Here is a 25,297-nt window from a genome sequence, read left to right on the forward strand (position 1 = left end):
CTATCATCAAAACTGTTGCAGATTAATTTAAATAATTAATCAAAATAATTTTCGGTTTAGTTCGGTTGCACTCAGCATTTTCATAGTAACTGCAAATTAAAAATCATAATTATTAAAATCGATCTGACAATCACGATAAATCAACTTTTAAGTCAAACTCTAAAAATGTTTTTTTTTTTGCTGTAAGCATTAAACACACTCTCTGCAGGTTTGAATTTACGGTCATCCATTCCCAACTTCTGCTCTCACAAACAGATTTTCGACCAAAATACTGATAAATACTCATTTATCACTAACATGGTCAGAAGGTTTGTCATTCACTGCCTACATAAGCAGACGTTAGCGAGTAGCCACAGCTGAAGGCGGTGCAGCCACCATATTTTGAGGGAATAAATTAGAACATACTGAGCTTATAGAGGGATGCTGCTCAGGTGGTTTCTGTGGATGTATCTGAACATTTTTCTTTGCAGTGGAACTATTAGAATCCACTGTAACTGGTGTGAATCTTGCATGGCTACAGTTCCCATCCTGCACGAAAGCTTTTCAAAATCTTCAACTTTTCCGAGCCACATTTAAAGCCTGCAGGGATTAAGTGTTCAGCGAAGCGCTCCTTCCAGACAAAAGCAGGCAAAGTATCTATGTCAATATGACAAGCACTTAACAAGCAATGTGGCTAAAAAATGTTTCACAAATACAATTATGTTGATTGAAATGGGACAGGAAGGAAAACCACACTTGGCCTAATCATTACCCTCTCAGTTCCAAAATATTTGCATAAAGAAAAATCAGCTTTCTTTCTAACAGCTAACCTCGATGAGAGATGAAAATTCCCTCAGCACGAAGGATAAATGACAAAAAAAAAAAAGCAGCGAGAGAGGGAGGGAAAGACTCAGAGGCTGAACAAAGAAAAGTGTGTAGCAGAAAACGAGGGAGAGACAGCAGATAAAAGGTGTAGAAATGGCAGGATGGCACATTATGGTAGAAGAAAGGTGTTTGACGAGTGACCTTTCTACCACATCGAGCCAGAACAATGGTCCATTATGTGCTATTGTGCACACTGTGTAATAAACCTTCCTTTTAGCGGTAATGCTGACATAACTGATAGACCACAGTGAAAGGCAGGAAGTACATGTCGGGAGAAAGTCGTGCAGGATAAGATGGCTGCTGAGAACCCTTTAGGACTGAAAACAAAGATATCTGGAAATGTTCTATGGTTTGGTGAAGAAACTTTTTTTTTTTTTTCCTGTTTTGAAACACTATGTTCTTCAAAGGGACTTTGATAATTCATATGGATCAAACCAGCTATGCAGAAAGCTTGAAACTACACATGTATGTACATTTGGACATTTTTAAGAATGTGTGTGTGTGTGTTTTTTCTATGGCACTTAAATGTTAAGGAAACACAAGAATCCATTTCACATGAGAAGAACTGGTGCTGAGCAGCAGTGTCCGAGCAAGTGTCGAGGTCAAGGGAAGTTCACCGGGACAAATGACTTCATATACTGTACACACACACTTCACACTGGCTGCTGCGTAGATTGTAGTAGTAACCTTTTGGCCACATGACTGCCCCTTAAAACACTGACTGATGTGTTGAGTGCTTTAGTGTACAAAAAGAAAATCACAGTGCTGCTCAGTAGGTTTATGTTGGCCAATATCATCTGGCAAGCCACTGTGTCGGCCAATCAAATAGTAGACAACCTTTCAGTTTCAGCTAAAGATGGTGCGTCGACAAAGCCAGAGGTATTTTATTCATAGTTATTCCTAACTCAGTCATCAATAGCTGTGCATGTTTCTAATCAATACAATTAACTAAATCTGATTCAGGCCAAATGCATTACAATATACAGTCCATTCATGTCAACAGTGAACAATCACTCCCACACGTTATGTGCATGTTCCTTTGCTCTTCAAATGACATTATATCCTGCAAACATCCGAGTACCGAGTTGTCTACGTTTGTTTGTCTGGCTTGGGGATGGAATCCACTGGGACCCGAGACTTAAACCTGCAAACCATCTAGTCAATCACAGCATGATTAACCATAGCTTCTGGCAGTGGCCAATCAATAGGTGCTCTGCAGTGAGGGGCCAAAGTGCCAGGCTGAACCTTGGGAGAGCAGCTCGGTGAAACATAGCTAACTGGATTGTTGTTTAACACTGAGGGAGCCACAGTCTTCCACATCCTCAGCGGGATCTCCCCGTCAATATGGCCGTATCTCAGGTAATGGTTGAATCCAAACGAGCACTGAGCTGGTGCTCAGGGAGGAGGAACGCTCAGTTGGAGTGAGTCAAACACCCAACGCTGATCAAAATAATTAATGCATTGACTTAAAAACTACTGTGAGACAATCCCAGGACAGTTCCTGCTCTGAGGATGTGCAGTGTGCCCAGCTGGATTTAGCGGACTTCGGTTTCTCATCTACCATTTTGCCTGATTTCCCTTAGCTCTTGCCCTGAGCATTCTACATGACAAAACCGTTGCACAATAACAAACAAAACAAAAAAATGAATGCTCAAAATAACTGACCCACCCACTACTGAGCTCTTGCACAGGCCCTATCCCAAGCATAAATCCTGGAAGAAGAATAAATAGGTGTAAAATAACACTGCCTCTACTTACACTGCTGTGTGTAAAGGTATTTCTATCTCTGTCTCAAACAGATTTACATCACACAGCCTCCTGCAGTGCAGCTGTTTCAGAAATTCATTTTTTCCATCCTAAGCTGCTGAAGGCTGAAATGAACCTAGATAAACAGAATGTTGTCAATAATTTACGATTTAATGACGTGAAAATAGAAAATGTGGAAACAGCTGAAAATGTAGTCTGGGTTAAGTTACTCTGAATTCAGGATGGTGCTACAAAAAGAACGAAATCCACTGTGTCCTGACAACACTGTGAAACTGGACAATGTGTGTTGAATGAATGATGAAAAGGGTACATGCTATCTGTGTTGTCCATGTTTGAAATAACACGAAGACATAGCCCAGAAGAGGTTTCAGAGGTTCAGAGTGGCTGAAACTCCATCGTGGTAATAAATGAGAGAAACCACAGACGAGATTAACATACAAAGAGACCATTCTGAACTTTTAATGATATCCAGCGTAACAACCAAATCATCTGACGTGGCATTTGCGTTAACCTTATGCCAATTAAAAATAAAGACTTTGCTATTATCATATTATTGGACTATCTGCTCTGCAGGCGTAAAGAAAGAATTACAAACCAAATTTTCATAACGAGCAACTGAGGGGAGTAATGACTCCTGCCCCTACACCAAGAGCATGGGAATTAATTAGCTGGCAGGGCTGTAATGGCCTTGGCATTTATAAACCGCTGCCCCCCCCAAAAAAAACTGGCACGGTGCCAACCTGACATTTAGTTTGGTGTGGAGAGAGAGGCAGAGGCGCAGTGAGAGAGACTGAGACTTCCTGTCTCGGGGCTGCATGGGTTTGGGCAACCACCTGATAACAGCAAAAGACTCTGAAATTATGTTTTCTCACTATCTGCTCTTTTTTTTTTTTATTAATTCATTTCAATTAATGAAATCATTAAAATAGAGCTATCACACAAAAGACAGTGTTTCTAAAACAGAACATACCTATTTTATTTGGCCTATAAAATATAGCAGAGGGAATTCCTGCACTCTGATTGTTATGTGAACCTCTAGATCCACCGTTGGCCACATACTGCATGAAGAGTACATGTGTGGATCAAAGCAAAGAGCAGGACAAGAAAATTTAATTTAGAAAACTACTACCACCAGTTTTAGCGTTTCAACTTCAATGAGTCGAGAGACAGAAGGCTAAGAGGGGCACAGGAGAGCAGACAACTTAGATGCTGTAACTTGGATTTGCACTTTTGGAGCTGCGACACAAGGCTATAAAAACACATGGATTTTTTTAGCTTTAAAATAATGATGGAAATATATGATTTTATTCGCTTGGTTCACTTTGATTCTTGTAGCTCAGCAGAGCTGCAGGCGTATGATACTTTCTCGCCTCTTTGACACTGGATCCCAGAGTAAAGCACGAGACAGTCCAGAGACAAAAGGACGTTCACCACGACACCAGCACTGAGCAGGAAAACTACTTTTAACAGCATTTAGCAGGGGCTGCATGATGGAGACCTTACCTCTCCTGCTCCATCCTCATCTTCATTGTCTCCTCCTCAGAAACCTGCGTCTCCTCAGGCCTCCACTTGCTGGAGCCTTTACGATCCATCTTTTCGCCGGGACGCTCGTCTTTGCGGTGCTTCCCAAACCTGCAACACAAAAACATGCACAATCAATACCCACTTAGTATATTTATGTGACAGTGATGTAAGGTCTAACTAAAGTAATGCTACTATATTCTTGCTATTCTTCCACGAAGAACAACACCACGAAGGTATGACTTTAAAATCGATCGAGCTTAAAGCTCAAATGAACCATCTGAAAAGTACTTCTCATGAGTAAAAACCCAATTCAGTTCATTTAAAGTTGGGGAGTGGTAAACAAAGAAGGCGTAGACACGGCCCATCACAGTAATTATATTCATAGGGAGGGAGTGACGCTTAACGAAATAGGAGCCATTGCAGAGATATTTCAGCTTGATTGACTCAGTATAAAGCTGCAGCCTGTTGAAGAAATGACTTTGGCACCGCAGTCGCTTCCACAATGAACCTCCATGATTATTCACAGGAAAATTGCTCCGCAGAGAATATCTACGACTTCTAAAGAGACAACGCTGACAGAAACCAAAGAGGAAGGTGTGTGTGTGTGTGTGTGTGTGTGTGTTAATGACACACACAGAAGACAGTGAACAAGAGAGAAAGAGAATGAACACGTGCAAGAGAAACTCAATGAATGAAACATTAAAACCAAAAACTAAACTACGGTGAAGAATACAAAGACGAGCAGCAGAGGTGTGTGTGTGAGAGCGACTGAAGGAAGAGAGACAAAGTAAAGGAAAAAGAGAATTACAAAAAGATAAAAAAGAAGGTGGAGGAAAGAGAAAGTCAAAAGATCAAAAGCAAACCAAAGAAGTGAAAGAGTGGAACGCAAGTGTGTTTAAGAATTAAAGAGAGTAAATTGTCTTGATGTGAGTCAGAGGAAGAAAAAAAGGAAAAAAAAAACACTGAGGTGTGTGAATGTGTGTGTGTGTGTGTGTGTGTGTGTTCAGAAGAAAGAGAATTAAAAACAAGGGAAATAAAGTAAATCAATGCGAGAAACACAGGAAAAAAGAACAAAACAAGCAGATGAATCTGCAGAGAAAACCCAGCGGTGTGAGTGTGTTGAAGTGTGTGAAACGCTGGGAAGTAAGAGAGAAAGAAGAAAACAACGCTGCGTGAGACACAAGGTGAAAAGCAAAAAAAAAAAGAATGAATGGCAGAGTGAGAGAAAAACACAGAAATCAAATCAAATCTTAAGTAACTGTACAACACTGTGAAAACCAAACAGCTGACACAGGGAAACTGAATAAAAGAATGGATGATAGTAATGAAGGAAGCAATGAAACAACGTGTTTATTTGAGTGTGACTCAAAACCAGAACAAACCAAGACTGAGACATGAGCCCTTGTGTTCCAGGACTTTCCCTCCAACCATCTTTGACCCTGTTGGATTTCTTCCATGGCCTGAAAACTTGTCCCTCCTAGTTTGTGGTGTTTATCATCAGAGGAATTTTCTTAAGCAGAAAAACAAACAGGGCCGAGCTGGAAAATAAAGTACACCGTGGTACTCTCCTGTACGAGGAAAAACCCACGCTGAATCTGCCCAGAAATCTGCTGCTGCACCCGCAGAGCGCAGACAGAATCTGTAAAATAAAGCAGCAGCGGTAGTTTTACGCCCCGCGTGAGTCTGGATTTAACCTGTAAGTGACGAGACACACCAGACTTCCCAAGAGAAAGGATCGATTTTTCCTGCGGCCTATGGACTAAAGCCCAAACACGACAGGAGCTGAACTCTAGCAGAACACGTCCTGCATAGCTCTGGCATCACTGGTAACCCACACAATGCATGCACAGACCACACAGATGGAGCCCAGAGTTTTAACGTCTGGTCTTTTTGTTGAACGCCATGTGTGGATCTCACAAAAACATGTGAGGAAGACGTTAGAAGGCTCCTGCAGAAACCGATTTTCCATCATCACATGCGATGGGGATTTGTTAAACTAGATAATTAGTTATACTAGGTTAACAAGTTAATCCAGTGACTAACAAAATGACTAATTACATAAATGAACCTTTTCAATTTTTAAATAATTGAAAAAGAAGTCGTTTAACAAAAGCCACAGAGCTACAGAACCACGGAGCCTGAGATGTGCTGACCATGGAACATGTCCCCGGCGACGCTGCGCTTGGATCCAGCCTTGTTGGTGACCTTTCTCCCTTCCTCCCTTCATAAAGACAGAAAATGGCTCCCCAGTGCTTTGAACTTCTCATGGTAACTCTGATTATGTGAAGGAGCTTGTCCTTTCGTCCTGTGTAATAATAACATTTAATTGTTTTCTGAACACAGCTACCAACATTTTTCCATTATTCCTTCGATGTCATGACAAGTAGAAATCCCTCATACGACAGCATACACTGATGCTGGGGAGTGTCAAAGACAAACGGAGGAAAACCAAGAGACAGGAATGAGGAGGAGAGACTGCAGCAGGGGTGGGAGGAGGCCCAGAGACTAAGGTCCATTACCTGATTAATTTAACTGGGGCTGTCTGAAAGAGTGACGGCTTGCTGTTAATGCTAAGAGCAGGAGCGATCTATCACGGCGAGAGAGTTGACACTTTCTCTCTCCACACCACTAACTTTCATTAACAGCCCCTTAAAAAACAGCCCAACTCTCCCTGTCACACACACACACACACACACACACAAACACGCGCCAAGATTTATGACTGAGTGGGAAAACTTTGAAGAGGAGACAGGGTATTAACCATGACACCGGGGCATTTAATAATCTTATATTCCAGGCACAGTTAGGCTCGCCTTGTCGTGTGGGCCCGATGCCATTGATAAAGAGGCATTGACGGGTTTCCGCGGTCTGAAAAGACAACTTCAAAATGTCAAGGATTCGGCTAATTCAATTCAGCAGACCGTCCGTGTGTCACTGCTAATCCATTTAACAGCACACAAACTGAAAACAACTCTGGTGGCGTTGAGGGCAGTTTGAGGTAGTGTGTTATGGATATGCAGCGCCGCTGAAATGTCAGTAAAGCGGATACGTCAGTAAATCACAACGTGGCAAATTTGAGATAATTCAAGACTGACTGCTCCTAAAATATGATCACAGTACGATGGCATTCATGAAAATGTCAAGGATGCCAGTTATAAATGCTGAAAGTTTGGCCCTACCTCCAGCCACCACTTTAAAAATATGACACCTGGTATGAGGAAATTATGAGCTGCAGAAAGTCAGTGGATTTATCTGCCATATTGCCATGAAAATATTGTTTTTGGTGTCACTGGAGCAGAGACACAACAACGGCGTGTTAAAAAGACTGTGTGTGAGATTGGGCATGCTAAGCATGAACATGTCGACGTGCTAACTGAGTCTGAGATGTCATAAAATGTCCACCACACTGTTTTTTGTGTCTGGCAACAAAAGAAGCTTTACAAGCTTTAGATTTTTGCCCCACTGGTGGTAACACTCTCTCCAATTATCTCTCCATTTTTCATCCATGGAACATTTCTTTTTTCTTTTCCTGGGGGGGTAATGAGCATTACAACCTCTTAGAGCCACTAGCCATGTCTTCATTTATAGGCACAGCCTGCACAGTGCATGCAGGGAGCAAAATTAACACAACATTATCATCAGCTTACATCTGTAGATGGCGAGGATTCAGCTCGCCGTTTAAGAAACGTAAGTGGACCAAATCTTTATCTTGCAGAAGTCAAGTAAACAGATTTTGGTGCAGGAATGTCCCTCTGTCCATGACAAATCTCTCCTCAAGAAATTTCAGACAAAAAAAAATAAAAAATTAAAGTGTGAGGTTTGTTTTTTTTTTTTTTTTTTTGGAAAACCCAACGGCAGACGGAGAGAACGGTCAAAAACAGGCCTCGCAGTGTTTCTTCTGCAGCACATCATGAATCTTGTCACAGCGTGAGCCTTTTCTAAGTTCAAGCTTGTTCACTTGTTCACAACAGCACACACACAGACACACACACACACACACCCACACACATACATACACACACTAAAAACCACTGCAAAATTAGCGCACTCCTCAAATGTCTGGGCAGCGACCATCTTTGCCGATGCCAAGCTAACAGACTGGGTGTTGCTTCTCAGTCCAAGTGATGATCAGAGAGTGAGCGAGGGAGAGGGAGAGGGAGAGAGAAAGAGAGAGAGAGAGAGATGGATACAGAGTTGGCAGGCTGTTCTGTTGGCAGGGGTTGATGGTAATGAGGCTTTGATTGGGACTGAGTGTGAGGCCTTCGAGACATGAGAGGGTCAGGCAGTGGCAGCTCTGTTGATCACACACGCACACACATACTCCTCTGACTTCTACAGGCCTCCCACTCCTGAGCCATCCCTCCTACATGCAAACACACATCAAAGTACAAGCTCCCTGACACTCCTGCACCAAAAGCCTTCTCTCACTCATTCAAACACACACACACACAGAGACAGACACACACACAGAGACAGACACACACACAGACAGACACGGTCGCTCACTCAAACACATGACAGTCATCAGGAGCTCTCCAAACGCTGTAGAGCCACTCGGGGGAACTAACTTGCTCACATCACATTTGGTCGTGTGACAGAGCTCCACTTTTCTGTGCTTTTAAAAAACAGTAACGTTGTTCTCGACACATCCACTCGCTCTTTGCTTTGGGGCCAACACACACTTTCGCATGCTTTTTCATCGTGACATGTTGACACTGACACAACTGAAACATACAAATTCAGATAACTTTTTTTTTTTCTCCTTTAAGCAAAACATTTGCTGCTAAGTGCTCACTGCTCTGCTGTTTGCTAAACTGTAGCTCCCTCGTTACCTGTCAGTCAAATGCTGTGGGTTTTACCTGGGTGTGTTTTTCCTTTTAATTTCCTGTCAATACTGTTTTTTAGCATCTTAATGTGGCGCTGTCTTCATTTTTCTTTCTTAGTGCAGTGTGACATAACACAAAAAGATTCAATAAAGACGTCACTCTTTTCTTGGCATGTCAACCTACGGAAAATATTTCTGTTATCAAGCTAGTTCTTATTTAGCTGAACAGTAAACAGCAATGTAAATATTACAACAATGGGTAACAAACATGTCTGGAAAAATGTATATATATATATGTGTGTGTGTGTATGTATGTATATATTTTTTAAACATAAGTCAGCTAAATGGGAGCGAATAAACGTCCTTAACCTTGTCCTTGTCATGAGTCCAGTACTTGGAGGGAATTATGTTTACTCTTACCAAACCAGAAATGGTAACACCATAAATCCTGCGTACCAGGCAAATTCCTCTGGTTAAAATCTACCTGACCTTCATTTTCTCTGAAAAAAAAAAATGCTGAGAAGCTTTCATGAGCTAACATGGAAATTACAAGTTGGTGGGTTATTCCTTTAAGTTGAGTGCGTGATCCAGAGCAGACTCACAGATGGGTTGAATATATCTCACATCGTTATTCTGGAGCACACAGCTGCCTCTGCCAGAAAACACTGGGCGCGGATCAGACAGGCAGGCAGAGTTTTAATGGAGCACATCTGATGTGGGCAGTATTGAGCCAATCAGAGCGCCATAACACTGATGTTACCACAGTGCACACCAATCGTTATCATCTGGGAGGTGAAGAGGAAAACTGAACTAAAGAGCGTGATTGTGTGTGTGTGTGTATGAGAGCACAGAAGATAATGGCAGTGTGTACTTGTTGGCGACCATATCGTGTTTGTGGGTTTGTGTGTAAACTGAATGACCTATGCTGTGTGCGTGTGTGTGTGTGTGAGTACAATACATATCTCTATGTATGTGTGTGTTCCCTGCTAATTATTCCCGTGTGTGTCTGAGTGTGAGCTACGCCTGTTTGTACGATTTTGCAGTGTTGTTGTGTGTGTGTGTGTGTGTGTGTGTGGCCTTGACTTCCTTCCATGAGTCTCTCTGTCCCTCTACAAGTCAGCTGGTGTCATCTGAAGTGATCCCACCTGTCTGACACACAGCCCTGCTGGCTCCAGCCCCGCGGAGCCCCTGAGGGCCAAATAGCACAATTTCAGCCCCTGACAGTTAAAGCCATCGCCCTCATTCACAATCACTTCCACTGTCTCACTGTCTCACTGTCCTCTATCCGCCCTCACTGCTTTGTGTCCACCCACTCTCGTTCATCCTTTTCCCTTTTTCCTGCTCTGCAGACTAACACTTCATCTTTAAAGACACTTTAAATATCTAGTATTACCTGATGAAGATGTAATGTCAAAATGCCAGAGCCACACTCATTACATTCCTTGGGGTGGAACACTAATGTGCTATTAGTTAGACAAAATAATCTTGACTCAAGCTCCACACAGTTGCTTGTTCTGGATGTTTAAGTTGGGATGAAGATGGCTCAGTTGTCTGTTACCTTTATGAAGAGTTAAACCTCTGTTATTCACTTCTTTTTTATTTTTTTTTACCTTTCACTACCCATTGCACCCTATTCCACCCTTTTCTTTCTCCATCTCTGTGGATCTCATTACCCTCCTCTCTCAGACAACAGTCATTGTTTCCGCTTCCCTGTCACCACCACTTTGGCTAATTTGATGTATGGATATATTAGTGGTCATGCCCAGAGGTTTCCCGACCGAATCTGGACACCAGTCTTAATGAATGTGTGTGTGGGTGAGAGAATTTCTTTCAGTTTAGCTGTATGGATGTGTCTGACAGATGAAATGTTGGAGGCGAACTGTTAATGTGGAAATAAACCAGAAAGTTGTCTGAGAGTCTAATTAGGGTTTCCTCGCACTGCTTAGTGTCATGGATGCAGAGCTCAGCTCTGTCATTTGTGTCCTTTACTGAGCGATCACACAGCTCCTTCAGATATATCCAAGCATCCCAGAAGTGTGGTAAAATGTTATCAGTCTAAAAGATATTACAGGACGTCCATGCGTTAACACACATACCAGACTGGTAATTCCTGGGCCTTGTTCTTCACACAGAAAGGCAGAAAACACGTTTCACTCAGTAACTGTTTGCTAAAGGTTTTAATCAGAGTGGCTCGGACATATGCACCAACACTGAACACAGTTCAGCTCTCGCCTGGTCTTTGACACATATATATCTTGTTTTGGAAAGCTGCGTCCTAATTTTGTGCAAAGGGAAGAAGATACTACAGTGAAAGTGTAGAATGAAAATCTTTCATCCACACAAGATAACACAAGAACACACTGTGCACTCACTTCTTACGCTGTGTTCTTTCTTTGTGGATTTAAGTTTCAAACTATGGGGAACATTTCTGAATGCGCAGAGGAATATCTTAAAAATGATTTTATAATTTTACCTGAACATGTCCCCGAGTCCCTTCAGCATGCCCTTCTTGGCTTTTCCCTTGTCCTTGTCCTTCCCTCCCTCCTGCTTCTTCTTCTCCTTCCCTCCCTTGTCTTTGTCCTTCTTCTTCTCCTCTTTGGTGCGGTTGGTGCCGTTGACCAGGGGTTTCTCGGTTCCAGGCAGCGGGGTCTGGTCGGCCACCGTGGACACAGAGTCTCTCCCCGACCGGGAACTCTCCTCTGTGTCCTCCTCCACTGCAGAGAGGGAAAGACGTACAGTAAAGGGAGAGAGGGAGGATGGAGATCATGTTCTATTTAACCAGTTAAGGTGTCTCATATTGACATGTGATGTATTTGATATCTGGTAGAGGGTTACATCCTCAGTCAGCAATATGCCATAGCCACAAGCAGTGGTAAAATCAGCTGCTAGATACAGAGCATCAGTCAGAATGCTGTCACTCCCATGCGTAAGTATAGAAGCCACATCAGCGTGGTCATGGCTGACATTTCCTCAGTTTCAGTAATGATCCTTGTTAGGAATTATCACTGCTGTGTTAGTGTGACTTAGCATCATTTTAGTAACCCATAATGCAATGTCACTGAAGTCATCCGTGTATAATTTCACACTTCAGACATGTTCCAGGAGAGTTGGAGGGTGACTGAGGCTGAAGTGCCTTGCTGAGGGACACTGGCAGGACTCCCAGCTGCTGACAGATGGGCTGCGGTGGGATCAAACCTGTGATTTTTCAGAAAGAGGAGAGTCCTGTTAAACACCAGGTGAATGTGGAACATGGGATATCTTACACGTCTCCATGCCCTCATCGTCCTCCTCTGTGGCAGCCGGCCGGTCGTAGGATTTGTCGATGGCTGCCCTGAAGCTCTCGTTGCAGCCGCGGCCCCTGATGATACGGGGGCGAGGCCTGTGGAAGGGGAGGTCCCCATTGAGGGTTACCTCGGCAACAGCTGTCTGGAGGCTCTCGAGAGAGCTGGACTTCTTTAAGCCCAGTGATGGTCCCACATCCTTTGTGGAGGAACCTGACAGGAGGATACAGAGGCATGTACTGTAGGTCAAACAATTTTGACCAAACCTACTCAGTCTATGATGGAGACCATGTCAAAGTCCCAGTCAATAGCCTATCTTAGTAATGTATAATGCTGTATCCAATGACAAACTCCAGTCCATTTCTATTCTACACCAACCTCATCTAACTCATTCATTCATTAGCTTCAAACAGCTGAACAGGGACACAAGTTTCCTCTGTAATTCCCCTGAGAGAGCACAAATATGCAGCAGTAGTTCATTAAGAACGCTGTAAAAAGTAGGATGTCTTCATGGACTGCACCTGTACTGGCTCTCTCTTCTCTCAGTAAGTCAGCACATCAGTGATCTGAAGTCAGGTTTCCTAAAACCTATGAAAATTCATTTCAGAATAGAATCATAATTCAATCCTAATTTTATTCTAAACATTTTTCTCCATCACATTTTTAGTATAATAATAAATAAAGCAGTGTGCGCATTGACCTTGGTTGTGATTGAAGTGGTGTAGAAATAGTCTCGAGGACAAAGGATGATGTAGTGCAAAAGAAACATTAGAATGGGAGTTATGTTACAGGATGATTTAACAGGATGGACTGAGGATGAGAGAGACTTCCTGCCAATTCAAAAAGACCAACAACTAAAGTCAAGCGTGGCCTCAGGGGGCTCCCCTTTGATTTTATGTGTGTGTGAAACCATTTCATAAACCAGTACCTGTAACAACACCCTCAACAAGTAGGTAGGAAGCGCTTATCAACGGCCCCGTTTGAAACACCTGTTCTGTGGGAACCTGCCCAGCCTCAGAGGATAATAAGGAGCCCTGACAGCAATGCAACATATTTAAACCTGGATACTGTTTGTTTCACCAAGAACGAAGCTGATTGATTGTGTGCATTTGTGTGAGAGTTTGTGTGACATTCCTCCTGGCTGACTACACATTTCACTAAAAGATAAAAATAACCATCAGCAAAGGAGGAGAAACATGACAGTTTAATTAAACTCGGACTATTCGCACAGTGGTGCGATGGCATGTTCCACGGGCTGAGAGCGTGTACGCTGGACAAAAAAATGAAGGAAGATAAGGTGAGGAGGTATGGAAGGTAAATGGAAGAGTCCTAATCCCCTGGGTGGTGTCACCTCAGAGCTACTGTAGAGCGAATGAATGCGAAGAAAACAGGAAAAGAAGGAGTGAGGGAGGAGGAGAAGACAACACAAAGTTTGTAGAGGAAGAAAGAAACAGAAAGAAAGGAGAATGTAAAATAATAAAGGTGAAAAAACATTTATAAAAATACTAACCGAGGAATAAAATCCCTGACAAAGTCACTATTTATTCCTCTTAAAGTAACGTTAGCTAAAAGGTAGAGCGCCCAGTTCTTTTAAGGAAATGAATGAGCCTTAAAAAAATCTATATTTCTGTGGTCCATTTTGGAAGACTTACTTCAGGAATCACTGAGCATGGGGCCCTGTTTTAGTCACTGTACGTTTTCTGTACTGACTGGTTTTTGTGATTTCAATTATTATTCCAAACATAATGTACTTTCCTGCCAAAGCTGTAGAATATTCTCAAATAGCAAGTCTGGAAAAAGGTTTTTTTTTTTTGTTAAGCTTCTTGTTTACACTGAGAGTGACGAAAAAAAGACAGAAAAAGAGCAGAAATGGAAAACTAAATACATGCAGAGCGAACAAGCAAGTGTGTATCCTGCCTCCCATTCATTCTCATCAGCCTGTCCTGTCCCGTTAACGTCTCACTGAGAGTCGGGCTGATAGGCTTTTCACGCTGCACACCCACTTTATTTAAAGGCTTTGCCCAGCACCATTCACTGCAGTCACACTTCAGTGGCAGTCTCAAAAAAAAAAAAAGAAAGGATAATTTACACTATGCTGGAGATCTGACAAATGGCATTTAGGCACAAACATGAAAAACTTTTCTTTCTTCTTTTTCAAGAAAAAAATGTGTTTCAAATAACCTGGGGACGAGGTTTCTAACAAAATCTTGTTCTGTTCAGTCGGGACGACCGGGCCACAGAGAGTGGACTTTGGAAGAAAATAAAATCAAAGAGTGTTCGCATCTTTTGTTTTTTTTAGGTAACACATACTAAAATTCAAGTTATCAGTGCAATGCATCTGACAGAAGTTTAAAAGGATTATTTCAAATCTGGCAACCAGTCAGTTAGTTCTGAATAATCTGTGTCAGAGTGTTTGGACAGAGTGACTCTCTATTCATCTGCAGATAAACGTTATCTTACAAAGTTAAGCTTCAACAGCCTTACAATGACAAATACAGAGCAACCGTGTGGCAGCTGGAACAATGAGAGGTCAGATTGGTGCTGACACCACACTCAGCTCAAACTGGCAACAGCAGAGTTATTGATTCAGTCAAATCACAAATCATTTGACTTACTCTGCCTCTTTTATCTCCGTACAGCTCACTACGTGCTGAAAAGGGTCCCCTCCCTCCCAGAATGAACCCAAATGGCTCTGTTGTGTGAATTTAACTGGATCACTCACAGGACAGTTTCTCTCAGAGATTTATGACGTGTCAGAAAGGTCTTCAAAACCTGAATGAAGCTCCAGACACAGCCAACAGTTCTGTATTGTCCTCCATCACTGAAGTGTCCAAGTCCAACATGTGGCAGTGGCCTGTGTCAATAAAACTCTCTGCAAATCGCAGCTCAGGAGACGAGGGCTACGATATCCCATCTCTCAGAGCTGTCACAGTCTTCGGTTTCAGCAGGATGGCGGTGTTTTGGCTTCGGTAAACGGACCATGGATCAATTAGACTTAGTGAGGAGAACAAATTTTTTTTAAAGTTGGTAAAGTGACGCCAGGGGCCCACAAAGTGAAAATAAACCCTGGACGCTTAAAAAAAACAGGGTGAAATCTATTAGCCCCAAAACATTAGGGAATTGAAGGGATATTAAATTACAACCTTCAGAAAACCCTTTTTTTTTCTCATAAAGTTCACAATAACTGTCCACATAAAATAATTTGAATTAGTATCTGTACCCTGAAGATCTGCCAGTGTGCTAAGATACTTTCAGAATACCAATGAAAAGGCAGATCACTCCAGTTCAGACAACTGTGCCCAATTAAACATTCTTTGATTTGCAGTGAAGGCAATGTAATTACCACCAGAAACAAGTGCTCTCACATCACCAGCACATTTTTTATGTTATTTAATGAGGGCACTGAAGGCCTTTCATGACTTTAATTGGAGACCAGTATAAAATATAAAAAACATTAGTTTCCTCCAAGATAAGTGTTGCATGGAAAGAAAGTTTTGTAAAACAGATACCGCCAGTGTAACTGCTGAGTCATGGATACCTACACTCAACCATCACATCAACCATTTTAAGTAATTTAGCAAACAAAACTGTAGATTTTCTCTTTTTCCTTAATTCAATAAAATAAATCCCTTTGTGATGTTTAACAGATGTTTACACATTTTTAAGACAACACTCTGGGATCCTGCGTTTGCATCTGACCTTATTTTTAATCTAGCACAGTGGTCTTATGGACACTGGCACTGGTGTGAGCCTTTTAAGATGCAATTACGACACTAAGTTGTTAACTTTTTATAGTTGTTATAAGATTATGCAATACAACAGGTGACTCATCGACCATTTGGCAGATACACCTTATAAAATATGCAACAATCTCATCCTTGCCGACTCGAGCCATCACAACGTGACAGAAAGCTGGAAACAATCTCCTCTCCCTCTCAGGGTTTCCCACACTCTGGTAAAAGCTTTCGACAGAAGTATTAAAACACTGATCCAAGTATCCATTTGTGTTTTTCCACAACACGACTTTCGATCCTCTTCTCACACTTTCTCTGTGCCTCTCTGTCTTAACACTTTATTACTGAGTGAGAGTTCACAGCCATACCTACAAGTTACCATAAACTGCCCCAAGAGAGCTTCCCCCTCACACTCTAAACCTCTCATCTCTCGCTTTCTCCTGCTCTACACGTCTCCCTTCAACGGGATCTGTCCCTTTGTCCAAGCTGCTGATTTCAGAGGCAGGTCTTCTATCCAGTCAAGGCGACAGTGAAAATACACAAGACTTCACAATGACTGATGACTTGCTGTCAGCTCGCTGCCTTAACCAAGGACAGAGTGCTTTCTCTGCTCTCCCTCTCTTCACACACACACACACACACACTACCGACACACACACAAAGCAATTAGTGCTACAGACGCATCTGAGGCAAAAGGGAGAAAATCAAATCTGTAGTCACCCGGCTGCTTTCACAGCCATGTTCAGCAGCGACCTCAAACTGTGGCGAGGACTGCAAGTCTTCATTCTGCAGACTGACAAATGTGTCTTGTCAACAGTGAGCAAAACACCAAACACAGGGAGCATAAAGAGCAGAGCAGTGGATAAACCTTCGGAAACATAATCTCCATGTTAGCGGCTGAATTTATATTTGCAGATCAATATGTGCAATTTAATGCCTGTCACTGTTGTTCCTGCACAATCTGTGTCATGTCCTGCACCAGTCCTGGATCGATCCGCTCTACAAAACCACGGAAGCAGGTTGAGGTTCATTTATAGTTCCTGGCACAAAAATCTGCCTCACTCCTGCCGTTAGAGATATACGTCCCAAAAGGTTTTATTATGTGTTCGTAAATAAATAAAAAAGAATTCTGATTATATCTTATTGTGGAAGGATTCAATGAAGAACACATGGACAGTAAAGACAGATTGGAGATGATATGTAGGACTTTGGTCAGAGAGGCATAAGCTGGTTTTGACAGAGTGAATTTATAGTTAAAAGCTTGTTTTCTGTATAAATATTAAAACACTGGAGGAAAAGGATCAGCTCGTTAAAACTGGCACATGCTTTCCAGGCTAACTCCACTGTAAATTTCATACGTCCTCCATGTTCACAGTACCTGTCGCCTTGGTAAATCCATTATATTGTACATTTCAACAGCACTAATTCACTCTGTACGATAACAGTCACGTCACACTCACCACTCTGCCACTTTCAGTTTCCCTTTTCAACAAACAAACAAAAAATATCACTTATTAATCCCATCTACGTTCTTTCAACCACTGTTAACAAAAACCTATACTTCCTGTACAAGTGTTTCAAATTAAAAGCCTTTCAGCAGCTCTAACAGACTGAAAGCAGCAGAGTTGAATATGTTGCACAACTCTATTGTAGTACCGATCGAATTTGTGCTTTGGAAATGTACGTTATTTGAATTTTGTTTTTTTTCTGATATTTTAAGATACATGAAATGTAAAATATCAAATTGTATAACATCACAAAACAGTAATTTCCATTCTGACGTAGTCAGATCTCTTAGGGACTTTTGATTTGACAAATAATAAATCTATTACCACTTATGCTCCTCAGTACCAGGCATTAGAAATGAACTTTGAAAACAAAAACTGATGGTGATGGTGGCGAAGTTAAGTTCTCCTTTCTACCTTTCAGTGCACCGGTCCTTACCTGTGTTGATCTCGGGACGAGGGGTGAGGTTAATCTCGTCGGCTACTGTTAAAGGAAGGGGGGAGGGATACAAACATTTAGGGTTCAGTTAGTGCTCATGACATTCCACATGCAACATCCAGGTAGCGCTGCAAACATCACAAACGGCTTCATCTCAATTAGAATCGGACGTCATGCGAGACAAGGAGGTGGTGGGGGGGTGAAAAGAGGGTTTGAGGATAGCAATCAGACTTGTTGTGATATCAACACGGCCCAGAGCGGCAATCTGGTCAGGAAGATTAGATATGATTATAGAGAGTGCGAGCAGAGAGACTGGTGCAGCCAAAGCAATCAGCGACTGTTCGAAGCCATTTCAAGGTGAATCAACATAATGAAGTTCTTGACTTTGGCAAGAGATGCAGAGTCTGCTGTCATACAAAGAGGCAAGCTGTTGGAATACATTTAAATATAAGGCACATTTCTGAAACATGGGGGTGTGCGCAGGGTGTGTGTGCTCCAGGTTACATGAAGTCTGGCTGTTCAAGGTTTCGCTGATCTTAAAGCAGCTTAGGCGCACTGAGTTTGTCAAATGACTCTATAGAAATATGAACAGGGGCACAGTCTATGTCTATTGAGAGAAAAGGGAATTTTACCTTTTTTGTGATCCTGGGTCTATTACATGTACGTCCCTCAGGAAATACTCTACGTATTAAACAACAGCTTTAACCAGCTTTAATATACAATGTTCCCAGTGATCATGTTTGATGTGTAACTGAAGATTAAGTGGAGCGTGATGGATAAAGCCAGTCTGGAGAGAGACACTGATTCTCTGCTTCTACACTGGAGGATGTAATGCGAACTGCTTTCATATTATAATGTTAAAAATTGACTTGAATTTGACAGAGAGGAGAAAACTTCTTGGGGGAATGCTGTACCTAGATCCATGCTCTTGGACTTGCGTGTTTTGATGATCTCGAGCTGAGAGGCGTCTCCGAACTGTTTGGTGCGTTTCTCTGACATGCTCTGGCGTCCGAAACCTTCCCTCTGGAAAGCACTGTCTGGATGATTTTCATCTGGACCCAGAGAGCTGGACGGAGGGATGGAGGGATGGAGGGTGTGAAAATGAGGGATATCAGAAAAGATACTGGCACTTAACAGGAAGGACAACAACATATGCATAGTATGGATAAGCACCCTTTAAAAATACTGAATATTCTTAAGCCTTTGCAGCATCTATTTAAAATATGACACATGAAATATCAATGATAGAGGAACTACAGGAAGAAGAAAAAAAGAAAGTTCCTAAAGCGGCATGGAGACAGAGCTGAATGAAGATCAACAGTGTGAAAGGTTCAAAGACGTTCAAAGAACCTCTCTCTCTTTGAAATTATAGGATTCAAAGAAGTAAAAAAGAAGGTGAAGAAGAGATGGAGGGAAATAAAAGGTACAACTCAGAGGACAGAGAACAAGAGGCGGAGGATGTGAAGATGGCCAAGAAATAATGAGAGACAATGAGATTAAAAAAAAAAAAAAAAGTAAGACGGACAAACTGGAAAAAGCAAAAAAATATTTAGTGTTGAAGAAAACGAAAAAAGGGTGTGGGACAGACAAGAACAAGAGATAAAGGAAGAGAGAGCTAAACAAAAAAGGATCAAAATAATAGAACAACATAAATAAAGATAAAAAGAGCAATGAGGGGAAGGAACAAGAAAAAATGATGCAATTAAAAAGAGATTGTGGAAAGAGAAACACAAAGAGAAACAGAGGGATTGCTCAGAGCCGGAGCCTTCATGTTCTCATCACTGACAAGAACACACAGACATACAGCATTCACAGCACTGCCCTAATGTAAAACGTCATGTCTTTCATTTAGCAATATGAGAAGCAGCTTCCTGGCAGACTCAATGATCAATCGACTGAAAGCAATATATTAAAAACAATCATCCGGTTATTTGATGATGGTTAGTTGCAGCCCTGAATCAGACTTTCATATGCTGAATTGTCTGAGACTGACTTGAAGACACACACAGTGAATAACAAGACAGGTCCTCATCAGCACTGTGTCAGAGCAGGGGTCCTTCACATCAGGCTGAGAGGCCAGTCCAGAGGAGGCCAGACTCAGTGAGTGCTGCTTACAATCAGAGGACAATCAAGGAAAGGCCACACATACGTACAGTCTACACACATTTACACTAATTCACCACATAGGACACACAGTCACCTTGTGCAAATATCAAGGTTTAAGAAGGTGAAATATATTTTAAAATAAAATGTATTTGCGAAGCAGGAAATTCTGCGCTTGTCCACAATTTAAGACTTAACTGGCCAAAGATGTTCTGTCAAATATGGTGCAACAGTTCAAACAGCAATGACAAACTGGAACAACTCTTTAAATTCAGCTAAAAGTGTTTACATTATGTTTGACAGGCTGAAGGTGAAGGAATAAAAAGAAGAAACGCCAGACTTCGGCTCGACCTACCTGTCATTCTGATCGGGCAGTTCCTTGGCCCACGGTGGCGTGATGTCAGCGGTGAAGCCCACGTCGTCATGGGAGCTAGACGACGACTGGTCAGAGAGGTGAGGTGGAAGCAGCGGCGGCCGGTCATCCTCTATGATCACAGTGTCGTTCTGCGGCATGTTGACGGTCGGTGAGAGCTGATAGTTCCCTGGAGGACACACGAAGGTTTCTCTTTATTCTTCTAATCTTTTCATTTATTCATAGACCATCAACTGCGTCTATGAAATTTTTAGTTCCAGTTTATAGTTTTCCTCCTCGCTCTTATGACAAAACTCACAGATACAGACAGGTGGCAAATTAAAGGAGAACCCTGAATAAACCAGTGGAGAAACATAACGAATGCAGATGCTTCCACACAGGTGCGCCGCATGTTACAATTAAGCAGTTAACATCCAATCAGGCTCTGTGGCATGTATGAAAATGATGAGTGGGCTCAGCCGATTCTGATTTTGTTTCAAGATGGCAAGAGCACAAGATCTAAGTGACTCTGAGAGCGGGTTCATTGTTGAGGCAGAGACAGCAGGAGCTTCAGTCACAAAGACTGATCAACTGACTAACATTTCAGCAGGAACAGCGAAGTCACATCTGCACTTAGATCAAAGAGAAGACGTCAGTGAGCAGAGTTGGAAACTGAGGCCGTCAGCTCACACTGGATGACGGTGATGCTCGTGCATTAGTGTGACATGTGAAGAAAAACAGAGGTGACTGAGAAGTTTGGGGTCAGCGTGATCAGCTTTATCCCATGACGACACTTTCCTTTCCTGATGGGAGTGGTCTCTTTCAGGATGACAGTGCTCCCATCCATATTTCACACACAGACACGAGAGGTAAACAACAGATCCTCTCAACTAACAGTTAGCAGGAAAAGCCCGAATGTCTGGTTTAATCTCGCTAACCTGAATCCTCGTAGCCTTGATGGCATCAGCCCACGTTCTGTTTAATGTTCCCACATGAATCTGATTCATGAAGTCTTCCCTCTTAGTCACGCGTGTAAAACAAAACCACTTACAGAGGGATTACTTCCAACATCTCAACAGTATCTCAGAGGATATGATGTAACACAATAAGAATGGATATCAGTGATGAATCACTCCACAGCTGCCGACTGCTCTGTGAAACAACCACCATCACATTCAAATGACATGTGATGTGTACCTATATGTGCATAAATGATGACTCATCGACAGAGAGGACAGTTTTATCAGCCACGCTGACAGCAGTCTGTTTTGCTGCTAATTAACATCTATGTAAATGTGTTTATATTTAAATTCCATTCCATGGTGTCGCAATTGTGAATGATTTCTAAACCTTAAGGATTTGAGGATTAAGATATGTCAAAATAAGACTGTGGTCTGGCAAAACAATGCTTGTTTCTCTCAGCTCCGAGGAAAATATATGAAAAATAATAAGAAAAACTCTTGCAAAAGCTGGTCAGTTACTCCGCTCTCTGCATAACACCCTCAGGAATTCATTTATTTGTGACAACAGGCAACTTCTGCATCAGGGGTGAGACTGCAGTAACTGTTTAATGGGCCAACTACAGAAGAACAAGTTTCGCAAATAAAAAAATAAAATAAATAAATAAATAAATACAGGGTAACTTTTTAAAACACAAAACATATTTTGAAGTCTACAAGCAGAGCGAAACCGCTCCTGGCTAATCAGCTTATACCAAGTGGCGTTTGGCAGCAGGCACAATGGTGTTCCTATGTCAAAACACTATGATTAATTCAAGCTGTGACCTCGCAAATAAAGATAAAAACTTCCCTGTGCTGAGGCAAAAATATAAAATAGTCCCTTTTTCTGCCTCTGAAAAGCAAGGCTTAAAAACCCCATTGATATTCAGCGCATGACTTTGTCTTTAATCTGTATTTTGAAATTGGTGGTGGGGGGGCTCCTTGGCATCAAAAGAAGGGCAGCTTCAATGCGTCATGAAAGCCTTGTGTACTGAGCTCAGGGAGAAGTTTGTTTGTCTTTAGAAAGCGTTTGGGCTTTAAAGCCAGAGACCTGGAGGTCTAAGCCAGGCCTGCTGTTTGTTTCTCATAACCAAGTACTGAGGGAATCAATGTGCCTCTGGGTGCTGCTGCTTCCAGCCGGTGTGGGTGAATGACCTGATGTAAAGGGAGCTGAATGGAGGAATGAAAGTGAGGACTGGGTGGTGTGAAAGTGTGTGTGTGTGTGTGTAAAGATAGTTTACAAAGTCCTTGGTCACTGTTGTTTGGTACTTTCTTTAAATACTAAGTTATATAATGAAATAGTTTAAGTATTGGACAGACAGACTGCTGAGAGATTAGGGCACAGACATGAGTAACAGATAAATTTAAGGTTACTGGTGAATGCTCTAGATAATTTTTACTGACCAAAAAGTACATATCACATGTTCATTGTCATACATCTGTGCAAAGTCCTATCAGTCTGTGAAAGGCTTGCATGGTGGTAGTGTCCCACAGGTGGACCAGTGTGAGGTGAAAGGATAATGTATATGCATTGTTGGTTTTGCTGAACTGGTTAATAAGCTGCTGATTATAAAAAAGGAGACAGAAGTCTCTAAGAATGCGTCTGCATCTTTGTCCCGGAGCATTTGCTCTCAAACACACACAATGAGCGTGCTGGACTGCATCAGCCCACGTGTGTGAGTGCATGCCCTTAACACCGTCAGACCTCTGCTACACTAACTACAACTGTTACAGTGGTTTCAGAGTGTGTGTGTGTGTGTTTGTGCTCAGCTGCCCTCCTGCTGTGTGTTTGTTATTCGCTGTGGATTTGGGAGTCCGGGTGAGCACAGCATGGCCACTTCTCTCTCTCAGACCACACACACTTGCACACATTTTATACACACAAACACGTCCACACACACGTGCACCCACGGAACCACTTAATCCCATTTCCCTAAGCAGTCCAATGCGCGACACTGAGAATCCCATCAATGTCACAGTTTGAATCACTGCAGCACAATCAACTGGCAGCTACTGAGTAGAAAACCAATGAATCTGTCAACTCAGTAGCCCAGTAAAAGGAGGGGGGAAAAAAAGCCTTCTTGTTTTAGTGCCAGCACCCAAGGGCAGCCATCCGCCAGCAACAATAGCACTGCCATGTGGACGGCGTGCACAGCCAGCATCACCTGAGAATCAAACCAATAAACACGCATTATCTTTCCCAGTGGCTGTAATAATTTTTGACTGAGCTACAGTGGAACAATAGGTGGCATTTCATTTCAGGTTCTCTGGGAGAGGCTATTATTAGATGCTTTTTGTGCAAAACTACTGAATACTTGAGGGCAGAGGGGGCACACAGAATGGCTGGGAGGGAAGGGAGCAGCTGGGGGGGGGTGTTTTCAGATGAAAATGGAGATAGCAAGAGGTGAGAATAACATGGGGCGAAAGACGTGCAGAGGAGTCTTTTTTTTTCCTCTTTTCATTTTGTCTTGTCTCGGCCTATTTGCATAATTAGTAAGGATGTTATTGCCAGGGGTGCTGGGCCTTGAAAGCTATTGGCCTGAAGGAATAATTAAGTCTCTCTCTTATCCCTGGCATCTTCAGAGTGCAGAGAGCCAGCGAGTGATATAAGTGTGCCAGGGCCAAAACGCAAGCTGATATGTTCTGAATGGGAATGATGGTGTTTTCTAAGAAAGCCTAATGCATGATTTATGTTTAGTGGGACCCTCCCCTCACTTTGAGAGAACAGACTTATTCCAAGCAACTGTGAAAGACCCCCCCAGCACTTACACACACACACACACACACACACACACACACACACACACACACACACACACACAATTTTATTTATTCAAGGGAAGTTTGACGAGCATGCAAAGCTCTGCTTCGTATTCACACACGTTCACATCTGGGAGCTGCCAAGTGCAGCTCCAGACTTCCACAGTTGGCTTCTGAACAGCAGCAGTGCAGCAGCTGAGAGCCGGGCGTCTGCTTTTCCAGACCTTTCCACAGTAATCAGACCAGTGATGACATAACTGCTGTCTGTGAATCACCACATTCATGTTAATGCACAGTAAAGTATTATATCTGGAAACTATAAATCAGGTTGTGCATTCATCTACTGTATTTCAACTCGAGACCACACAAGTTAGAAGTTAGAAACCATTCAGCTGATCTATCATTTCTGCCTTTTCCTTCATGCGAACAACTCATTTTAAAAATAAGAACACCTTTATGAAGCTAACTTAGGGTGCATGCTGAGGAAAGCATCGAGCAGAGTCGACCAGCTTAAAGCCTGCTGGCCTTTATCCTCTGTGCTTAGCCCACAGTGACAAATTAAACGACAGTTCAAATAAAGCTTTAATCCTTTCCCTACCTCTCCAATCTCAGACACAAACCAACAGAGTGATGTTCTGAAAAAAAACCATACTGCTTTGATATCTCGAGGTCAAACCAAGCACATGGAAAAATGGACCAACATATTCAAGTTTCACCACCAGCTTGACTTTAACTGATTCAGAGACCACATGGAAGAGGGACATCCAAAATATTTCACATGACAGACTGGGGCTGATATTTCCCCTTTGTTGGTCAGGAAAATATACTCAGCTCAGCTGATGAAGTGTTTAATAAGCAGGGAAATGTCTCATGTGTCATAGTCAGTAACTACATAGTGCACATCCCTCCACAGGCCAGCCTCTGAGCTTTCTTGCTTCTGGTGTCCTGTGCTGTTGAGGTTGGCTGAAATTTTAGGAGAAACTCCGGCTGCTCTAACATCTTCATTTCCCTGCTTAGCCCTGCCACAGAAAACACACGTGCAAGGGGATGAAAAAGCAGCCGGTGCTGGTCTCTGATGAGTCAGGAGGCAGACACCGTTTTTATTTAATCCTGTGGATGTCGCTAAACACTACGTCAGCACTGAG

At 42.4% G+C, this 25,297-nt stretch overlaps 1 protein-coding gene across 5 annotated transcripts in view; it reads right to left on the reverse strand.

Moving 5' to 3' along the window:
• Positions 1-25,297, reverse strand: part of LOC121192624 (partitioning defective 3 homolog) — a 217,153-nt gene that overhangs the window by 68,330 nt on the left and 123,526 nt on the right. For 3 of the 5 annotated variants that reach the window (XM_041054373.1, XM_041054375.1, XM_041054372.1), the window contains 6 exons: positions 20,398-20,584; positions 18,854-19,005; positions 17,940-17,984; positions 12,244-12,474; positions 11,454-11,694; positions 4,135-4,263 (listed from right to left, as the gene is read on the reverse strand). In XM_041054373.1, coding sequence (XP_040910307.1) covers positions 4,135-4,263; positions 11,454-11,694; positions 12,244-12,474; positions 17,940-17,984; positions 18,854-19,005; positions 20,398-20,584 — 985 coding nt within the window. The remainder of the gene's footprint in view (positions 1-4,134; positions 4,264-11,453; positions 11,695-12,243; positions 12,475-17,939; positions 17,985-18,853; positions 19,006-20,397; positions 20,585-25,297) is intronic. The other 2 variants (XM_041054376.1, XM_041054374.1) reach the window with 1 other exon arrangement.

The sequence above is a fragment of the Toxotes jaculatrix genome, chromosome 14 (genome assembly GCF_017976425.1).
Source record: "Toxotes jaculatrix isolate fToxJac2 chromosome 14, fToxJac2.pri, whole genome shotgun sequence".
Lineage (NCBI taxonomy): Eukaryota > Metazoa > Chordata > Actinopteri > Toxotidae > Toxotes > Toxotes jaculatrix.